This window comes from Mus musculus, chromosome 2, assembly GCF_000001635.26.
Source record: "Mus musculus strain C57BL/6J chromosome 2, GRCm38.p6 C57BL/6J".
Classification (NCBI taxonomy): Eukaryota; Metazoa; Chordata; class Mammalia; order Rodentia; family Muridae; genus Mus; species Mus musculus.
In genome coordinates, this window is record NC_000068.7 from 27,278,203 (window position 1) to 27,298,156 (window position 19,954).

Sequence of the window (19,954 nt, forward strand, 5' to 3'; positions counted from 1 at the left end):
CTATCCTCAGATGGGGTTACCTGGCCCCAGTCTCACCCCAAATGTTCCAAAAGATCATGGAACTGTCTTGCCAGGCCTGGTCCAGGTCACTATAGCCCAACAGTGGTAGCATCTGGGTGGGGGTTGAGTTTCCTCTGAGGAAGCTCAGGTTTCATCCAGAATGTTTAAACAGCCTGGGCAGCATCCAGGGGCACAGAAGAATGGCAGTAACCCCTGGGCTTCTTGATCATTCAGGCTTGGTGCTTAGCTCGGCACCTCTACGAACTGTGGATGGAAAGCACTTGGTTCTCTGAAAGTGGGCTCTAAATCAACCTTGGGAGGCAGCCAAAGAGGCGCAGACCCAGCTTGCTGGGAGGATACAGACTGCAGACGTGGCTGAGTCCGACATACTCACCTGGTCCTGCTCCAGGAGCATCCTGTGAGAACAAGGACAGATGTTAGGGAAGGTGTTGCACTTCTGGGCCCCACATCAGTACCGCCCTATGACATGAGTGTCAGGCCATGCCTCCAGTAGATAACTGCAACGCTATTTCCCTCTCCTAACATCTGTCATACCCAACCCTGGGCTCCTCAACCCCACTCTACAACCCCAATTCCCACCTCCCCAAGGACGCCTCCCTGACCATCTCCCAGCCTCTGTTCTGGACACGCCTTGGTCGGCACGACTAAGTGCTGTATGGCAGCGGCATCTCCATGCCCTTGTGGGGCTCAGTGAGCATCCATTCAAGGCTGGATAACAGGGCTGGATCAACAGCTTTCAGGAGACATGGCTTACGTCCTGTAATGACTTCAGTGATTACATGCCCATGGGCATGCTGTACCACGGAGGTGCAGCTGCAGTTGGAGAGCACTAGGGAGATAGAGTGGGTGAGCTGCTAAGACACACGCCAGCTACTGAGCCACCAGGGGAGCTTGCACAGAGTCCTACGTTTCCTATGTTTCTAAGCTGCCAGAGTCCTAAGCAATAGGAAGAGCTGGGAGCACTCACCACATCTGCAGGTGAACCTGTAAAGGAAGCAGATCAGGGGTCAAAGTAGAAGCCTTGACAGAGAGATGGCCTTCACAGTATGCATTCCCCCGACTGGAGGGCTGGCTGACCTTCAGAGGCTGATCATAGACACATATAGACCCAGCCTCGTACCTATGAAAGTTACCTTGACAGCATATTCTGACTTCCGGCTCTAAGGAGCCATGGGGAGCTCGCAGACCGGAAGTCGTACATGAGAAAGCCTGGGCTTCTCTACACAGGCCAACTCTGAATGGTGACAACTGCCAGAGTCACCTGATGGTGCCTGGGGCTCACAGGACAATTTCCATACCTTGTTGGTGATACCTGCCACAGGTAGGCGATACAGAGGTGGATGTACAGGTCCCCTTTGCTATCATCCTCTAAGACAGTCCCACACACCCAAGGACACTAGTCACTCAGCTATCATGTGGGAGGGAAGACATACCCCAGTCATTGGTAGGTGGTCCTTCCTCCTCAGCATGGGTCAAAACAAGGGTCATTACAGCTACAGTGTATGACTGGGGGATCTCAATAACCCCAACTATTGTGGCTGAAGACTGCTCTGGGAACATCTGAGTTTTTTACAAACTCTTTCACACATGATGGTGGGTAGCAATGTTCCACAGGATGGCAACACAGCTTTTGCTCTGCCCAGAGAAGGACTCTCCATGGAAAGGCTCTCAGGAGGGGCTGGTATCTCCCTAGGGGCATCTGGGCTCCCATGGGGGCCACACAGTCCATCTACTTTAGTTGTGGTATTGCTGCAGTTCACAGGGGAAAACTAACCAACGCTTAGCCTTAGAGCAGATCAGAGGGAACATAGCTTGGAGAGCAACAGCATTCCCTACCAGAGGACCGATGGAGCCATGGGTTACATCCTAGCATGTGTGTGTGTGTGTGTGTGTGTGTGTGTGTGTGTGTGTGTGTGTGTGTGTCTAGACACTGGGACGATGTCTAGAGCCAGCCAGGGGTTGTAATGACCACTGTAATGATCAATGACCCCACTGATATAAGAAGGAAATGCCCAACGTGCCTGTTGGTGCCTAAAGGAACTCTGACTCGTCCCTCCACCTTCTTTTCCTTCTCTACATTTCAAACTTCTTCTACAGGTAATAAGTATCTTAATCATTAAGATAGGGGCAGAGGGAAGGCCGGGTGTGGTGGCGCACGCCTTTAATCCCAGCACTCGGGAGGCAGAGGCAGGCGGATTTCTGAGTTCGAGGCCAGCCTGATCTACAAAGTGAGTTCCAGGACAGCCAGGGCTACACAGAGAAACCCTGTCTCGAATAAAGAAAAGGAAAAAAAAAAAAAAAAAAGAGGAGGGAGTAACTCTGAAAATGTATTTTCTAAAAAGAAAGAAAAAGAACAAAAAGAAAACCTAAAATATGCCTAAACATTGTCTTCAGTTACTTCTGTGGCTTTGTTTGTGCATCCTGAGACAGCGTCTCACAGAGCCTAGGCTGGCCTCAAGCTCACTCTATAACCAAGGATGTTTTTGACCCCGATCCTCCTGCCTCCACCTCCTGAAGGTACTCTGCCTACTAAGTTACACACACTCACCCACCATGCTTTTATGTCTAAACAAGCTCATTGACCACACTGCTTCTCCTCTGTTGAGACAGAGTCTTGCTTTATAGCCTTGGTTGGCTTCAACCACGAGTTGTGTGTGCCTCTGCCTTCTGAGTGCTGGAATTAAAGGTGTGTGCCACCATGCCCAATCCTATATCCTTTTGTTTACTTTCTGCCTTAATTCTTTTAATTCTATATTAATAACTAAGTTTGTTAACTTTTAGAATCGAAAAAAGTAGGAAGCAACTATGGCAGTTGCCGTGCATGAGGGGCTCATGGCCACAAGAGGGCGACATTGACCAAATCAAAGCTACTGTCAAGACCCAATTTCTGGGGCTGATCTGGACCAGAGAGACCAAGGTGACAGGGTGTATGCTCAATAGCCAGATAATGATCCCAGGACTCTGTCAAGCACGGGAGGACTGATCCATACTGCACAGAGGGCTGATACAAAGCTGTCCTGCTAGAAGAAATTCTGTCACAGCTCAGCCCCGGGGACTCAGAGTGAGCTGGCCTCTGGTTGGTGGTTCCTGTGTTAGTGCAGTATGTCCCCAGTGGTGGCAAGGACAGGGACCTCCCATTTGAAGCACAGAGAATGGATCCTGGCACTCAGCAGGATCTACTACTTATACAGAGCTGTGAGGCCCTGACACCTCTCAGAACTGTCATCGGCTTTTGGCGAGCACTAGTCACTATGAGATGGAACACCATTTACAAAACTCCAAACGCATTCCCAAATCACACACTCCTAGCCTCCGCGGTCGAGTTCCTGTGCCTGGCACCAGCGAGGCTCGGCCTCAAGCCACCTCATCTGAAAAATGACATGAGAACAAGCACATAGTGCCAGAGCCAGGAGCGGGGCCACTTATGACAGAAGCCTGCATTCCTGCTGAGAACACCCTGGGACCAGGGTGTGGGTGTGGGGCAGAGATGGAGGAGACGGACGGAAAAGTCACAAGAACTTTGGTGAGGAGTTACAGCTATAGCTTTTGATCATCCCTTCCCTTGGCCTCAGTGCCTCTCAGGTGTGTCCCTTGGATTAAAAGGCAGACATGAACAAGTGGTCCTCACGATGAGGAGCAGCAGCGGGGCCCATCTCCACACACTGCCGAGTACTCACTCATCTTGCAGGGGGGGATCACCTCCAGGCATTCCTTGTGTGCCCCGACGCCACATCTGGTACACAGGTATCCCTGGTAGAAGGTACCCCTGTGTGTGGGAGGGTTGGGGTGAGGTGGGGCACAGCTCCCTGCATGCTCAGCCAGTCATCACGATGGCTGACAGTCCATCCCGGAGCATCTGACCACCCTGGCCTGGCCCCTCACTCCATGGTCCCCAGCAGGGGACCCGACCCTCCAATAGCCATGGCTGCTGACCCCCGTAGTTATCATCCTGGTTCTTTGAGACATTACATGGCACCAAGGTGGGGTGGTCAGGTGCCACGGTGTCACAGGGCAGCTACACAGTGGATTCTGGAGCCCAGGGTTGGACAGACAGAAGACACCTACCTGAGAAACATCTTGCAGGCTTTGCAGTTGGTAGTCTTGTCGAATGTGTACATCTGGAAGCTATGATGGTTGGCATTGGCCTTATCTGGCTTGATGTTTGACCTGGTGGAGGAGAAAACTGGTGATCCATGGCCAGGCACTCCCTAAGCCCACAAATACAGCGACAACTGCATGAGGAGCCTGGCTACACACACCAGGAATCTGCGCTCCAGCCTGGCTCTCCCTAAGATGGGCAGGGGGCAAGACTGAGGGTTAGGGAGGGGCTCAGGCCTGAGTGCCCGCGGGGTGAGCACCCTGCAGAGGTTATTAAATGGCCCAGGAGTGTCAAGCTTAGCAGGTGAAGGCAGTTGTCCCTCCTGGTCTATAGTTTACCTATAATCCATTGTAGACTGATAACATTACATGGAAAACCTCAGAACTGAGCAGCTTGTTGTGAGCCAGGACATGGCTCACCCTCTGACACTATACATGAATCAGTGGTCACTCAGTGGCCAGCTGGTATCAAGTCAACTGTCACCAACACAGTGCTTGCTTTCCAGTGACTTGGACTGTACATAGGCCCCTGTGCAAGTGTAAAGATTGGCCATTCATTAAAACCCATCGGACAACCATCTAGTGACTAGTTCTCAGGTGTTACTTGTTCTTACACACTGCCCCCTGCCATAGGTCCGAATGCTGAGGAACTGTCGTGCACATAAGGTTTGTCCTTTGTACCTAAATCTCACCACGTGGAAAGTCTCAAGGAGTGGTATGTTCCCCAGAAATCCCCAAACCCATAGGGCCTCTAGAGCCAGTGGCACACACCACTCCCACCCCCTTAGCCCCTCTGCTCTATGTGTTGGGGTGCCCCCTCAACAACATGGGGCACTTCCTAGACTTCCAAGCCAAGTCACAACCTAGCTGTCAAGTCTGAGGTTCTGCCCATCTAGCAGGACACCGGATGCCTCTGTCAAAACCACCTCCCACCACGACCCTGAGAAGGTCAGGAAGCCGGAGCCAACAGGCCTGCCCAAAACTCACATGGCCATCTCGAACTGCTCCATCCACTTCCGCTTCATGTCTTCCGTCTTGCAGAAGAACTGAAAGCCTTGCTTTCCTTGGAGGTGAATCAGGTAGAAGCCATAGGACCACTGTGGGGACAGAGGCATGCTGGAAGCTGGCATGGCTTTGTAGGAGACAGGAGCAGTTGGCAGTTGGCATGGTTTTGGATGCTATCAGGTGCACACAAGTTCACTAACACTGCATGTGGATGTGTGTGCCTACGTCTTGTGTGACACACTCTTGTGTACAGACATATACACTCTTGCCTAGCTGTGTGCCCATATGTGTGTCCTCCCACATTAGAGATTGTGGGTGTACTGTGTTCTTGCCTGAGCAGGCCAGGGTGCTCTCATATGTGAAGTTGTTTAGGAACATGTGTTAAAGTATATGTACGCTTTCCTGTGTAAGATGTGTGTCTGTACTGTGTCTAAATGTGCACATGTGCATGGGTACTTGTTTCTGTTCCTGGACATAGAGCTGTCTGTGTGTGTGCACCCAAGCCTGTGTCTGGATGTCCACAGTTCCTTTCACATGTGTGGACATCATGCGTGGACATGCGCTGACCTGTAGATCATGCTCTGCACATGGACCCATGTGTACAGGTACATAGGTAGTACTGTGTGCACATGCATATATGCATGTATGCAAGCAGAGATCCTGTTGGGCTCATATGCATGCATGTGTGTGTGCATACTGTTGTGTGTGCATTATGTGTCCTACTGTGCCCATGCATGTGAGTAGGTATGCAGGGACCCTGCTGTGTGCACTTTTATGTATGTAGGAAGCCTACTATGTGTGTATGTGCATAGATGTGGCAGCCCAAGCTCAGGGCCCACCCTTTATCAGGATATCCTTCCTACTCTTTTTCCACCCCTTCGCGGGGCACTTCAACCCAAATCCTTGCTGTCCCTGAGACTCCTCAGGAGTGGTACCCAGGAACCAGCCCAAGAGCAGCCCATAGCCCCGCCCACTCACTTTCACTTCCTGGGTTAAAAAACAATTCCTGAGTTTAAAACAACAGGAAAAACAAAGGCTGGGGTCAGATGGTTGAGAGTCTGACCAAACTGAGCAACCCAGCAGCCAGGCCTGACCTACTGGCCTGCCAAATATACAGGCTTGAGAAAAGGGCTTCCGAATGATGCCAGGTAAAGTGTAGCTTAGTCTGTTAGAAGTGGAGGGATGAGGGAGGGAGAGAGAGATAGAGAGAGGAACATGGGGAAGAGGAAGGAGGGAGTGAGGAGGACGGATTTGCAGGGCAGAGATCACGAAGCCTCGCCTGCCATTGCTCAGTGACCTCTGATCTTTACCTCCCAGGAAGGAGAGCAGGCTGGCTTCCAGGTCACACCTACAAATCGAGAGTCTTTTGCCACAAATATGTGTCACTTTCTTGACTGAGATGTAGAGGAAGGAGGAGGAGGAGGGCCACGAGCCTGATCTTCCCAGACCCACAAGTCTGGAAAGGGCAGCTCGGGGCAGCACTGGGGCAGGGGGAGAGCACCAGGGGCTTACCATCTTCCCATGAGACTAGGAAGCATGAAGAGGGAAGGAAAGGGAGACAGGTCATTAAGAGGCTTGGCCAGGCCACATTGCAGCCTGGGCAGGCTGAGAGCCCAGGACGGTAAGAACACATCAAACACTCTAGGTGGTCTCCCAAGGCTTCATAAGAAGTCTTGGAGCTTGGAAATTAGCCTTGGTCACTGTCTCCTGCTTCAGACACCAGGGTTAGGAAGAGCTTGTGTTTGGTCCTATATGGGGACTTACAGAAGGTCAGAGCCTTTAGCCACTGGCTCTTGTTCCCAACCCAGCATAGGGCCACACACACACACAAGGTGGTGTACTCAGAAGCAAGACTGTGTTTCCCACCCCCTCACAGCCACAGCCATAGCCTCAGTACCCATAGCCCCACCCCTACAGCCCCACCCCCTACAGCTACAGCCCTACCCCCTAGAACCCACAGCCCCTTTTCCAGCAGTCCTAGTCCACTGGCTTTCAGAGCCTGACAAACCACAAGCCAGCCCCCAGCAAAAGAGACAGAGCAAGAATGGAGCTGTTACAACAGACAATGAAGAACTAGTCAGGTCCACTGAGACTAAAAAGTCAAGGCTGGGAACGAGGCTCTTACTGGTACCCTAAGCATGACCTCCCTTCTGCTTCTAGGAAGCTAGAGTCTTAAGGATGCCTATGACCCACCATGGGAACTACCAGCCAGTCATAATGACAAAGGGAGGCCAGCAGGGGACACCTGATGTGCTGGCCCTGGGGTTAGGACCCTGCACCTGGCCCCTCTCCAGACCCAGACCCACCTTCTTGATGTCCTTGTTGTGCATCGGGTCATCGGTCATCTTGTGGAAGAGCAGCTCAATGACCTCCTTCAGCTCATAGCTGTAGCCCTTCCTCTTGCACACGATGACCACCTTGTCAAATAGGAACAGGTACCTGGCCACATAGGGCACCCAGTGTCAGGACAGCCATGCTCTGTGTGAAGAGCCTATATCCCTGCCTGACTCCTGTCCCTGAGACCACAGCCAGTGTGTTAAACCAAGAGGGCCAAGGCTTGTACAGGCTGCCCTCTCTCCAAGGTGAGACCCTCCTTTCTGTCAGGTCCACATGGCACAATGACTCTCGGTCAGGAAGCCACTGCTCCCATAAAGTCGTCCTGAATGCCACCTTCATGCAGAAGATCCTCGGCCCTCTGTCTTTATCTCCCTTGGAGCACTATTCAAAGGCCACTACCAATTCTCTCCTCTGTGCCCCCAGAACCCAAGTCTGTTGTGACGTTTCCTAGACGGCTGACTTGTCCTGACTCCGCCCACACCTGCCTATCTACTCCCACTGGGCAAGGAGCTCCCCAGAGGCCAGACCTCTCTGTGTCCCAGCTTCGACTCCCAGGCCAGCTCACAGCCCACCACAGGCAGGGCAGTGCCCTTTTGTGGCTATTGCTGTGTGACAGACACAGAGGAATTGTGGAGAGAGGAAAGGAAGTGATTTAAACAGCTGCATGGCGCCTGCCTTGCTGTCCTTCTTCCCACAGGAGGGTCTGTCTCAGGCCTCCTAGGAGTGGGGTCCCCAGGCTAAAGGGGGATGGGGTGCCGAACATCACCCCACTCACCTGTCTTGCTTGGTGTGGTTGACTATGGACCGGACTTTAAGCTCCCCGTCAATCTTTGGCCTCCCAAATTCCTCCAGCTTCACTTGCTGGAAAGGCAAGGACTGTTAGTCCAAGGGTGGACAACCTCTGCATTGCTAGACAGGGAGAAAAGTAGGCATGCCCAGGGCAGGACAGAAAGACCCAGGTGTGATCTAGGAAAATGTGCCTACGGTGACTGGGTAGCCCATGAATGAGCCAAGCCTGTCCCCTCTCAGGGGGCCACAATGGGGACTCCCTTGAGCCCTGGGAACAAAGGGCAATTGATGGTCTGGTCATGCTCACAGGCGGCCCTTGTGTGGAACCCGGAGCTGTAGGAAAAGCCAGAGGTCCAGCCCTAAGAGAGCAAATAAAGCAAGCAAGCAGCACCACTGGACTGAGCGGCAACCACAGGCGGGGTCCAGCCGGGTTCATCCTCCACAGAAAGCAATCTATGCCCAGCCCCGCCACCACTGGCCATCAAGTCTCCATTTCCGCTTCTGCTTGGACTGTGCCTCTCTGTTCTGTTTAATACAGAGAGATCTGCCTTTCCACTGTCCTCTGTATCCTCTTCAAGGGACAAGTCTATTCAGGAGAAGGCAGAGGTCGGGTTCCAGGGGAAGTGGCTATGCCTGTGGGTGGTCACATGGGCCTGGAGGCCTGGTCCCTGTACTCTGTGAAAACTCCTAGGTCTGACTTCAGTATGACAGAGGCTGGCCTTGGCCTGACACAGAGCATGATTCACATCTGCTCGGGGACTCTGCTATGCCCCTTTGTCCCCATCACACAGGACATATAAATCCAGGTGCCTTCTCCTAGAGACAGCACCAAGACTGCATGCAGCTTGGCTGTCATATACCAGAAACACCGAGATCCATGGATCACCGTTCTTTGTGAGATAGGGCCTGGAGTATCCCACACTGGCCTGGATGCTGTGTGGCCAAAGACAACGCTGATCCTCCTGCCTCCGCCTTCCTCCTCCCCTGCCCCCGATGCTGGATTACAGTTAGTGCCCCTGAGTCCAGTTTACTCAGGGCCCTGTGCATGAAAGGCAAGCACTCTGCCAACTAAACCACACTCACATCCCATTCCTTGTCATTTAAAGAGCAAACATGACTCACAACACCAAAGCAAACTCCCCTGTGTTCAAAAGCAGTGTGTTAACTGTGCAGTGATCAGAAAGCAGGGATGACTGGCAAATGGTCTGAACCCCACAAATGTTCATGCTTCAGGTCACACTCATGACACATAAGAATGGGCTGGAGAGATGGCCCAGCGGTTAAGAGGCTCTGAGTTTGATTCCCAGCAACCACATGGTGGCTCACAACCATCTGTCCCGGGTCTGACGCCCTCTTCTGGCGTGCAAGCACACATGTAGACAGAGCACTCATCAGACACTGCTTGGCAGTTCTCCTTGCCCTCTGATGAGCCAGCCAGCTCTGTAGAGGGTTCCTCTGGAGATGAAGATGGGTATGCCAGCCTAGATATCGGGCTTCCAGGTTTCTACTTCGCCAAGCTCTCCAGGAAAATCTCCAAGAAGAGGGGATGTTTGAGCGGGGAAAAAAATCAATGGTTCAATATCAAAATGACTCTGGGAATCAGACGGCATTTGGAGGAGCAGTCATCACTTGGGGTTGAGGGCGCTATTAGCATCCGATGGGTGGGGGCAAGGGCGTGCTTAAGGTCTCCTATTGCAGAACACCCCAACACAGAGAGACCTAGACCCAACATGGGGCCAAGCAGGGCTGAGTCCAGGAACAGCTCATCTCTTCTCCCCGGAGTATGCCTGAGAGAGGGCCAACCCTGACTGACAGCCCCCAGTCTGATTCCTAGACAAGGGGCAAGCTGAGGGCCAGCTCTCAGGTTGAGATGACCGTGGCCCCACCCCCAAGCCGAACCCTGCCCACTGCCCACCCTGAGGACAGGGAAACAGGAGGGCCACAGAGCAGACGAAGCGTCCTGCCTCTGGTCGCCACAGCCTGGGGTTCAGGCTGGGAAGGGAGAAAGAGAGCCAGGCTGTCAATAGGACATCCATCTCCTGAGCCCTACACGTGGATGACCTCATCCGCACAGTAGGTAGAACTGGATGAAGGCTGATACTGCCCGACCTCCCTCCTACTCCCGGCAGGCTTCGCAGGCAGCCACGGCTTACCAGGTTTTCTATGGAGCACTGGAACTCGCTAATCTTCTTCAAGGTCTCCTTGTCCCGCTTCACTTCATTGATGTACATGGCCAAGTCCTGGAAATCAAGACAGGATCAGGGCACTGAGTCACACACGGGGTGACCTCCCAGCCCCTTCCTAGCCCAGCTGGTCATTCCACACTCTTCCTCCATCTTGCCTGGGGCCACTCCAACTCTGGGCTATGGGAGTAAAAACCACCACACACAGGGAACCAGGAAGGAATAAGGTGAAGAACACAACATTTGAACCCAGAGTACACACTATGCTGAAGAGGGTGCTGGGAACCCCCAAATCCAGGTTCCCCTCACTCAGAAGGCCTTCTGTGTCAGAATGGAGATGCAGCCCAGCATGGATAAGCCACAGTGGGTCACACACAGCCACTGTTTAGACCTTTCTGCTCTCACGAAGCCCCTGTCCCACCTTCCCTGAAGAGCCTGGGTATTCTGTAAGTGGCTGGGGGAGATGGAGTGGGGGGAAGGTATGAGCCCTACATAGTACTGCAATCCTCTAGTCAGTCACCAGGGGGCAGTGCTCACTTTGCTTCAGAAAGTTTGAAATGGTCTGGAAGCAATGCCCAGGGGCGGCTGGGACAGAACAGCAGGGATCCTACCCAGAAAGCAGAGCAGAGAGGAAATCCCCGGCACACAAAAGCCAGACCCACATCCTGGAGCCAGTTCCTACCTCCCTTATGGCCTCTCTTGCTTCTGGGATCACTTCAAGGGCCAGCCTACAAACCTTGCTACTGGCAGCTCCCTACCAGAAGCCACAGTTTATAAAGGGTGGGTTTTGTTCTAAATCAACAGCAGCGACAGATCTGAGCGTGTGTGGCCCTGTGCACCCTGGCAGGAGTCACAGAAGTGCACGTCTGGGAAGGAGATTCCCACAGAGACAGTAGAGCTCCGGAGGCAAAGCAGCCAGCTAACAGAGTTGCATGGAGTGTGTACTGCAACCCTGAGGAAAGCTTAGCTCCAGGGCAGTGACAGCCCAGACACTGGCTGGATGAATGGTTTTCTGCTTTGCATTGGGGACATTAAAGGCTTTTAGATTCCCTGCTGTATTAGTTTTCACTGAGGGCACTTCAGTTAGAGAACTGCATTGATCACACGGTCTTGTGTGGCCATGTCTGAGAGATTGTCCTGACTGACGATGGAGGAGAGAGGGAACTGCCCACTGGAGGTGGCGCCAATCCTAGGCTATAGAAGAGAGCTAGCTAAGCGCTCCAGAAAGTGAGACAGTAAGCAGCCTTCTTCCATGGTTTCTGCCTTGAATTCTTTCCCTGATTTCCCTTCATGACAGACTGTGACCTGGGAATATAATCTAAAATAAAACTTTTCCTCCCCTAAGTTGCTTTTGATCGTGGTTGTTCATCACAGTAACAGAAAGCAAACCAGGCCGCCTTCTAAACTTTGCAGTTTGAAGAGCCTCCCGTGAAAAGAAGAACACAGAGTCACAAACCCTCTTTGGAATGTCAGGAGCTATATAACCTCAGGGTACTTTGCCACAAAGGGACCCGAAGCCACACACTGGCCAGGCTTGGGTTCAGGGTACACCTGCAGTATGAGTCACATGCTCCAGGAATGGCTGACACTGAATTGTGTCTGCAGTGGGAAGATGTGGTGGTCCCTCTGCTGCGGTGACCTCAGTTCCCCAGGGGCGCCAGCCAGAGGTCCCCATGTCAGCCATGGCACCCACATTTAAGTCCATTCAAAACTGATGCAAACTTTTCCAGCTGCATGAAGTCTGCTCTCAGAGAGCAGGTAGCTTTGAGAGCCAGCGTCCTCCCCCTGATCCTGTGTGGGAGTTAGACTGCAGCACCTTCCTCTTCAAACAAGGTGTGTCTTGGGAAAAGAAGGGGACCATGGACCAGAGGACTCAGGGGTCAGGGGTCAGAAGTCAAGGCTGGAACTCACTGCTTCTATAACACTGCAATGCCAAAGGGACCTAGCCTGTGTCAGGCATTTCACCTTGTCTAAGACAGGTGTCTATGAGAGGCACAGGTATGACTGTGGGGTAGCCTGACAGTCCCTTGGCTAAGGAGTCTGGAAGGTGACTTTCTTGGACTGTGTCAAGTTCATGGCAAAGACAAGATGAGTGGGATGCAGGCAGATTAAGTGAGGAAGAGGACATGTCCTGAGCACACCTTGGGGTGGGAAAGAATAGAGCATGCCCAGGAATCTGAGCATGGCCAGGCTTCCCCGGAATCTGAGGCGTTCCTGTTACACACATCTTCAATGACCCTGGCCTGATTCAGAGAACAGCAGAAGCCACAAAGGTTTCTGAGCAGAACACAGACGAGCTTCTGAGGGCAGTGGACGGCCATACATGAGGCATAGAATGGCTGGGCAGGGGCCTTCAAAGCCAGCACGTGAAAAGGGACCTTCCAGTGAGTGACAGGGCATGGGCATGGGACAGACCTTCATCAGCAGATGCCCAGGAGGAAAAGAGGTACCCCAGGATAGAGCTGGCACCCAAAAACCATTGATGACCCCAGTGGACACTTGAAAATACAGTGTGGGGACAGGGCAACTGCAGGCAAGTGAAGTTGGGGACTTTGGACACATGGTGCAAGCAGCCTAGCCTGCTGCTCCTTCCACCATCATGTAAGTCTAAGCCCAACCGCAGTGTCCTGTCAGTGTTACCAAGGAGCTCAGTCTGGATCCAGGAGTGTGTGCACACTGGTCTGGGGACTCCCCGCTCTGCCTCTCTTACTTACCTGCATGGCTTCCAGGGCTTCTTTGAGCTGTTGTCTTTCTGGTCGGTCTGCAGAATGGCTCAGGAGCTCCTAGGGGAGTGAGAGGGAAGCTAGGGTGAGCCCTCAAGGTCTCAGGACAAAGCCACCCACCAGCTCAAGTGCAAGTCCATCTGTCCAACTCCAACACACATGGGATCCCTTACATAGTAGACAACTGTGCAAGGCCTCAGTGATGAAGCAGTCAAGCATAGCAGCTCTCCTCTCCTCTTCCTGGTCCGTGGGTGCTGTCCTGTCTCTTCCCACTTTCCTAATGGTCTTAACTTATTCATAATTTTCCTTCCAGATGCCAGGATACCCCTTCATGGTATGTACTGAACATGGGCTCATTCATCAGTGTGTGCCACCCTGCCTGTGGGTCCAAGCCCATGCCATCAGAGCCCAGTGTGACAGAGGGCATGATGAGCAGGCTGCTAGCCTCACCTTGAGCAGCAGGTGGTACTTCAGCACCCGTTGCATGGGCACCACCAGCAGGTCTTGCAGCTTGAACTTGCCATCCTGAACCCTGAGTGTGCACTCCTGGAGAGAGAGAAGCGAGTGGATAAAGGGTATTACTCTTCTGGGAGAACTCATGCCCCACTGCCAGCCACACAGAGAAAGAGACCTCAGAGCTGGATCCTCGGTCTTCTAGATTATGCATGAAGTTGGTGTCACCACCCCTCACATCCCAGAACATGATGGGACCCTGGGATCTGAGGCACCACATTGCACAACAGTGCCTGAGGGGGCTGGGCCTTGCAGAACATGGCCCATGGATCTGCCATGTGCTCCCTGAGAGGCCAAGTGGGGAGGGGGCTCATACAAGGCTGTGAGGATAGCTAGGATCCCCTGCGGTTCAGGGACAGTAGAAACAAGCATTACATGCTACCAGCACTTAAGCTGGAGCGCTGAGACAGAGCTTTCCTAACCACACAGGAAAGGGCACTCACTCCTGGACCCAGAGGTGAGGAAGAGCCAGGAAGGCGCTCAAGCACAAGCTGACAGAGGTAGGCAAACCTAGGCAAGGGAAGGAGGCCCAGTGTATCATGAAAGTCACCTAGGCCTGCTAAGGTCTGATAGGACCTCAGCAGAGTTTAAGGTCAAGTGTCACTTACTGTGATGGATTTGTCCAGGCCTCCACAGCCCCTAAGTCTTAGGCTGTGTTGGGACAAGTATTCTGGCAATCGCCCAACAAAATAGGGGAATAGCCACAAAACCAAAGACCGGTATTGAGGGAAGTTGGTTTGTCCCTTAGGTCTCAGCTAGCCAGCTGCACCAAGTCAGGGTACCAGGATGCTTTGTTACCTCCACTTTCTGCCTGAAGTCCTCTCGGCTGGCGAGGAGCTGGTTCAGTGTACTCTGAGCGTGTTCCATGTGGCTACAGTACTCTCCATAGATCAGGAGCCTAAGGAGGGACAGCAACGTGTACACAGAGCCAACCAAGTAAGACATTTACAGTTGCTATGAGCTGTGCTACAGTGCACAGGCAATGTGGACATGCATGCACCCATGCATCTCTAAGATGCATGCAGCTACTGTCCTGACTCCTTCTCAGGCAAGCTGGAGAGCCTCAGGGTCACTGCCCAAATGGCTCCCCTCCCCCAGCCCCCTTTCTGCTTTCCTACCTGTTACATGACCGTGTTGGGAGGAGGGCTCCCGAAACATCAGCAAAGGAGGGTTACCAAGTTCCCCCAGCCAAGAAGGCACCTCCTACAGGCTACCTCAAGTCGCCATCCATGGCTCTACCTCTGTTCAGGAGAGGAATGCCTGAGAGAAGGTCCTGCCTAAGGGGCTCTCTGCTTGCCTCCAAAGACCTAGCATGGGGACTATTCATGGCTCAGGCTCATCCTAGGGCCACACAAATTGGGGGTAGTCTCTGGTGCTTCTTCAGGGGTGTCAGTGGCCACATCCAGAGATATGCAAGGCCCGTGCCCAGCCAGAAGCAACAGGGTTCCAACTGCCCTAGCCAGCCCTACTTAGTTAGCTTCTGTTTTCCTCTCCTCCCTCCTCGCCAGAGCCCATGGTCACCATCTCTCTTTTGCCATTCAGAATATTTTTTTGGTATCGTACCCTGTCCTCTTTGTCATCACCTGGTTCCATGTGCTGTTCCCAGGGGATGTCATGTCTTCAGGTCAGAATATCTGCACTCTCAGGACAAGAGGGCAGCTAGCCTACAACTCCCTCCCTCAATTTCCCTGAACACAATGAGGCCCTGTAAGAGGAGACAGCACCATAGGACAATATTACCAAGGACAAACAGGATGGCAGCCACACATCACTAGACTACTGCTCTCTCAGTGACAGTGTTTAGGGTCCACTCTGAGTAGTCATCCGAGGTTACTGAAGCCCCAGTGAAGTGCCCGAGACAGCAGCTGACTGAGTGTCAGCCTGGTGAGGAGCTGACTGGGAGGCTGGGCTTATCCTGAGTGTCCCAACCCCACCTTACCCCACTCATATGTAGCAGGGAGTCCATGAGAAGGGCCTCCCCAGTCAGCAGACCCTGCCCACTGGGACCCTTACGCCTCTTAAGCCACAGACGCAGGGCTGAGGCAGGTGGCTGGAGTCTCGCATGAGCCACTCTGGAGGAAGCGTTTGCTATAATTGCTGGGACGGGGTGGGCTTTGTTCCCTCTGCTTCCTTAGAAGAGAGCTCTGAACTGCTGCTGCCACCATGCCTTTGTCCCACCATTACAGTGGTTTGAAAAGGAAGCACCGCCCCCCCCAAACTCACACATCTGAATGCTTAGTCATCAAGGAGTGAGATTACCTGAGAAGGATTAGGAGGTGTGGCCTTGTTAGAGGAAATATGTCACTAGGGATGTGCTTTGAAGTTTCAAAAGCCTAAGCCAGGCTCAGGTCTTTTCCTGCAGACATAGATGCACCATATCTGCTTGTGTGCCATCATGCTCCCTGCCGTGAAAATGGACTAAGTCTCCGAAACTGTGAGCCCTGATGAAATGCTTCCTTTTGTGGGCTGCCTTGGTCAAGGTGTCTCCTCACAGGGAAAGAAGAGTGGCGAAGACACCATAAACTCTAACCCTTTTCTTAGTTGCCACACTCATGATGTTTACCACAGCAATAAAAAGCAACTCACATACCTAGGCCTTGGGACCAGGTGACTTACAACCTAGGTGTAGGGGAAGAAGGCAGCAGGCAAGGCAGGAATCCTGGCACCGTGCGTGCATTGCCAGCTTGGCAAGCATGATCTAACGGAGCTCCTTGTTCATCCACAGGACCCAAAGGACCTCTGGCTCTACCCATCCTGACAGATGCACAGCTACAATCCCAGCACAAGTGTGAAATTAAGGAGTTCAGGCTTACAGGGAGGGGTGGGATGGATGCAGCTCTCTCTGTGGCTGAGTGTTTGCTTAGCATATGGAGTCCAGACATGGCGCAGCATGATTCTGTGCTGTCTCCTATAGGTGCTCCACCTGCCCCCTTGGCTATGTCAGGTTCAGGAACACCCTGCAACCATACCCTGCAACTTCTGATACTTTCAGCCTTTGGTGCAGCAGGGACTTTCCTGCACGCTTTTCCACACACAGATTGCTTCGAAGCATACACTCTAAAAGTGTTTTACTGTTCTCAATACTGAACAAATGATTCATTCTGAGAGTGTTGCAAGGAAGTTAGCAATGGAAGTAAGAGGTAACGGGCCTTCATCTTAACCACCAACATTTCATACTATTAAAAATATATATATTGGGCCTACAGAGATAGCTCAGGGGTTAAAAATAATACTAGCTCTTGCAGAGGACTGTTAGGTTCCTGGCACCCATGTTGGGTGGCTTACCACTTACAACTCCAGTTCTAGGAGAATCTGATGCCCTTTTCTGGCCTCCATGGGCACCCAGCACTCTAGTACACATGTCCCACATGAACACATAATTAAAAATAAGAAAAACAAAACAAAATAACACCCACAACTTGGAAATAAGGTTACAAAGGCACATACCTAACCTCATGCATCTCAAACTATACCGTTTCATCCTGAAAGACAAGCCCTCCTTGCTATACCTCCACCTGGCTACTGCTCTTCATGAGACTGGGGGTCACGGGGGAAGGCTCTGACAGGGCACACAACATATGAGCCATCTTCAGAGAAGAGGCAGCTCAAACCTTTGGGGCTGTGGCCCTGGAAGGTGTGGGTCTCTCTTGCGGTACAGAGCACACGGGTCTCCGCGGCTGCTCTGTGTCAGCTCCAGACGCCCTCCAATCCCTGCTGTAGAGCTACAGGGCATGGCTAAAGCTAGGGCACATGCACAGAGGTATGGCCGTTGTAGCTGGACGTCAAGCTCTGATCCCACCAATGAGCAAGCACCTCTTCCCAAACTGCCTATGATCCTCTAATCTATTTGGCCTGCAGAGTGTCAAGGATGGAATAGAACATGTCAACTCACATAAGCAGTAATGTTTCCTTGGGTCTTAGGCCTAGTGACCAAGCATTAGCCACCAGGATCCCAATAAGCCAGAGAGGCAGAGACAGTTGCAGGGACCCCACAAGTCCCTACTATCAAAGTGAGGCTTGGAGGTTCACAGCCCTCCAAGCTGTGATGGAGAAACAGTGGGTAGTGACCCTGGTTACAAAGAGGAACAAGGATCCAGAGACGAGTGGACCCCTGCCTCAGTCCCGAGAATGTGAGGCTGAGCCTCTGGGAACTGCCTGCCTCTGCATCATGCACGGGCTGGTTTCCAGGTATACAAGGTCTCTCAAACCTTGAAGGCAACTGAGGCTCCAGTCCAGGCAGCTGTCACTCACCTTTCCTTAAACTCCAGAAAGACCTTAGCCAGGGTACTGCCACCAGCCATCATGGACACATCGATGGCTCGCAGAAAGCTGTGATGCACCTTGATGAGGTCCTAAAGGGAAAGTATGGTCAGTGCCCAGCCAGGCCCAGCCAGGCACAGCCAGGCACAGCCAGGCACAGCCAGGCACAGCCAGGCCCTGCGTACCCAAGAGGTGCTGCAGGGTGCTCACCTAAGCCTGTAAAGTCTACTATCACTCAGTCAGAAGCTTCTAGCAGGTGTGTCTAGCTTTTTGTTTTGTTTTGTTTTGGAGGCAGGGTTTCTCTTTATAGTCCCTGCTGTCCTGAAACTCACTCTGGAGACCAGAGTCTAGTCTGAGTTGAGGCTCGAATTCAGAGATCTGCCTTCCTCTGCCTTAATTCAAATACTAGGATTAAAGGTGTGGGACACCACCACCTGACTATCTAACTTTTTGACATTATAGCCCAGTGCTATCAACAGAGTCAGCACTCAAGAATCACACAATTACAAAAATATACAACTACAAAACAAATCTTAAATGATTTAAGCAAAATTTGAGACTTAGTGGCTGCATTCAAAGCCATCCTGGGCCATATGCTCCCAACCTCCCAGCCACAGGCTGGACACCCTTGTTACAGTGCCCAGCACATGGAGAAGATGAAGCACAGTATGGTCATGAAGTGGAGTGAGCTGCCCAGACCCAAACTGGCCCCTAGGGACACATGGCAGCTGCCTCAGGACAGACTTGAAGCCAGAAGATGGAGAAAGCAGTGTAGCTGCTCTCAGCTGGCAACCTCGTGGCTGCTCTGCCACTCAGAAGAATGGAGCTGCCTGCAGCCACTCAGCGCTCAACTGCTGCAGGAAGTAAGGCCTTACTAGGTCACCTCCTCAAGTTCCACCCCAGGTACAGAACGGTGTCAGAACACTGGCCACGCCCTCTACTCCTCTCAGCTTTGTTTCTGTCCCAAGTCATTTGTACTGCTTGGAGCCCAGACAGCAAAAGGAACACTCTGGTCAGCCCTGTGTGGGAGAGTAAGACACCCCCCACCCCAACCTCAGTCTTTGAGCTGACCGAGGTGGTAAGGAGCCAGAAGCGAGCAGCCTTCTCTGAGGGGCAGCCATTCATATGTGACATCTGGAGTTGTAAACCAGCTGCCTTCGCAGGCTAACCTTCACACACGATCATCTGGTGCACATGAGTGGTCAGACACCTGCAGAGCACAGCAGTTGTGGGGCGCACTTCCTTCTGTCTTAACAGAAACCTTGCTAATAGCCCTGTGGGTCTCGAGTCTGCTCCAGAGCTGTGAGTCTGTGCACAGCTGACAACTAACATAGCAAGTCACAGGAAAACTCTCAGGCCACACCAGATATCACCTCTTCTGCCTCCTAAAGGACAGTCTCCAGTGTGGGAAGCTATCCTCCCATCTGTCAATCATAAGCCAGCCAAAGCACCATCAGGGATGTAGCTCTGCTAAGCCCCAGGGATCTCATCTTAGGAGACAGTTGCATACCTGGCAGAACTTGCCAGAAAGCTTACCTCCAGGTTGATGAAGACAGCAGCCATATCCGCCGGGCTCAGCACCAGCCGCAAGGGACCCATGTAGTTCTGGAAGGAAGAAGTTTATGCTGCCACTCAGTATGTGGGCACTTTCCAGCCAAAGCCAAAGCTGCCCTGCACAGGGAGGGCTCAGTGCTCACTGGACAGCACATGCAGAGGACAATGTGTGACTGCACAAATGTGGGATTGCAGAGTGGGCAAGGCAGGCTGGGACCAAGACCACAGTCCATGCCCACAGCTCTGTGGAGGCCATAGTAAGGTCAGCCTGGGTCAAGGGGCAGCATACACCAGAACCATGGCTAGAGGCTCCCCACTCACCATTCTGACCACATTGGGTGTGGTGGTTTGAATGTGCTTGGCCCAGGGAGTGGTACTATTTAGAGGTGAGGCCTGTTGGAGAAGGTGTAACCTTGGAGGAAGTTTGTCACTGTGGGGGTGGGCTTTAAGACACTCCTCCTAGCTGCCTGG

At 52.5% G+C, this 19,954-nt stretch overlaps 1 protein-coding gene across 6 annotated transcripts in view; it reads right to left on the reverse strand.

The window, feature by feature from the left end:
- The window catches only part of Vav2 (vav 2 oncogene), a 165,505-nt gene that overhangs the window by 16,099 nt on the left and 129,452 nt on the right, over positions 1 to 19,954 (reverse strand). For 3 of the 6 annotated variants that reach the window (NR_133905.1, XM_006497856.2, XM_006497854.2), the window contains 14 exons: positions 19,466 to 19,534; positions 17,921 to 18,021; positions 14,468 to 14,567; positions 13,607 to 13,702; positions 13,148 to 13,216; positions 10,404 to 10,490; positions 8,237 to 8,322; positions 7,431 to 7,563; positions 6,637 to 6,651; positions 5,107 to 5,216; positions 4,087 to 4,188; positions 3,699 to 3,787; positions 989 to 1,005; positions 395 to 416 (listed from right to left, as the gene is read on the reverse strand). Coding sequence is in view for 5 of the 6 variants with exons in the window: in XM_006497856.2 (XP_006497919.1) it covers positions 395 to 416; positions 989 to 1,005; positions 3,699 to 3,787; positions 4,087 to 4,188; positions 5,107 to 5,216; positions 6,637 to 6,651; positions 7,431 to 7,563; positions 8,237 to 8,322; positions 10,404 to 10,490; positions 13,148 to 13,216; positions 13,607 to 13,702; positions 14,468 to 14,567; positions 17,921 to 18,021; positions 19,466 to 19,534 (1,096 nt within the window). In the remaining variant the exon portion in view is untranslated. The remainder of the gene's footprint in view (positions 1 to 394; positions 417 to 988; positions 1,006 to 3,698; positions 3,788 to 4,086; positions 4,189 to 5,106; positions 5,217 to 6,636; positions 6,652 to 7,430; positions 7,564 to 8,236; positions 8,323 to 10,403; positions 10,491 to 13,147; positions 13,217 to 13,606; positions 13,703 to 14,467; positions 14,568 to 17,920; positions 18,022 to 19,465; positions 19,535 to 19,954) is intronic. The other 3 variants (NM_009500.2, XM_006497858.3, XM_030249470.1) reach the window with 1 other exon arrangement.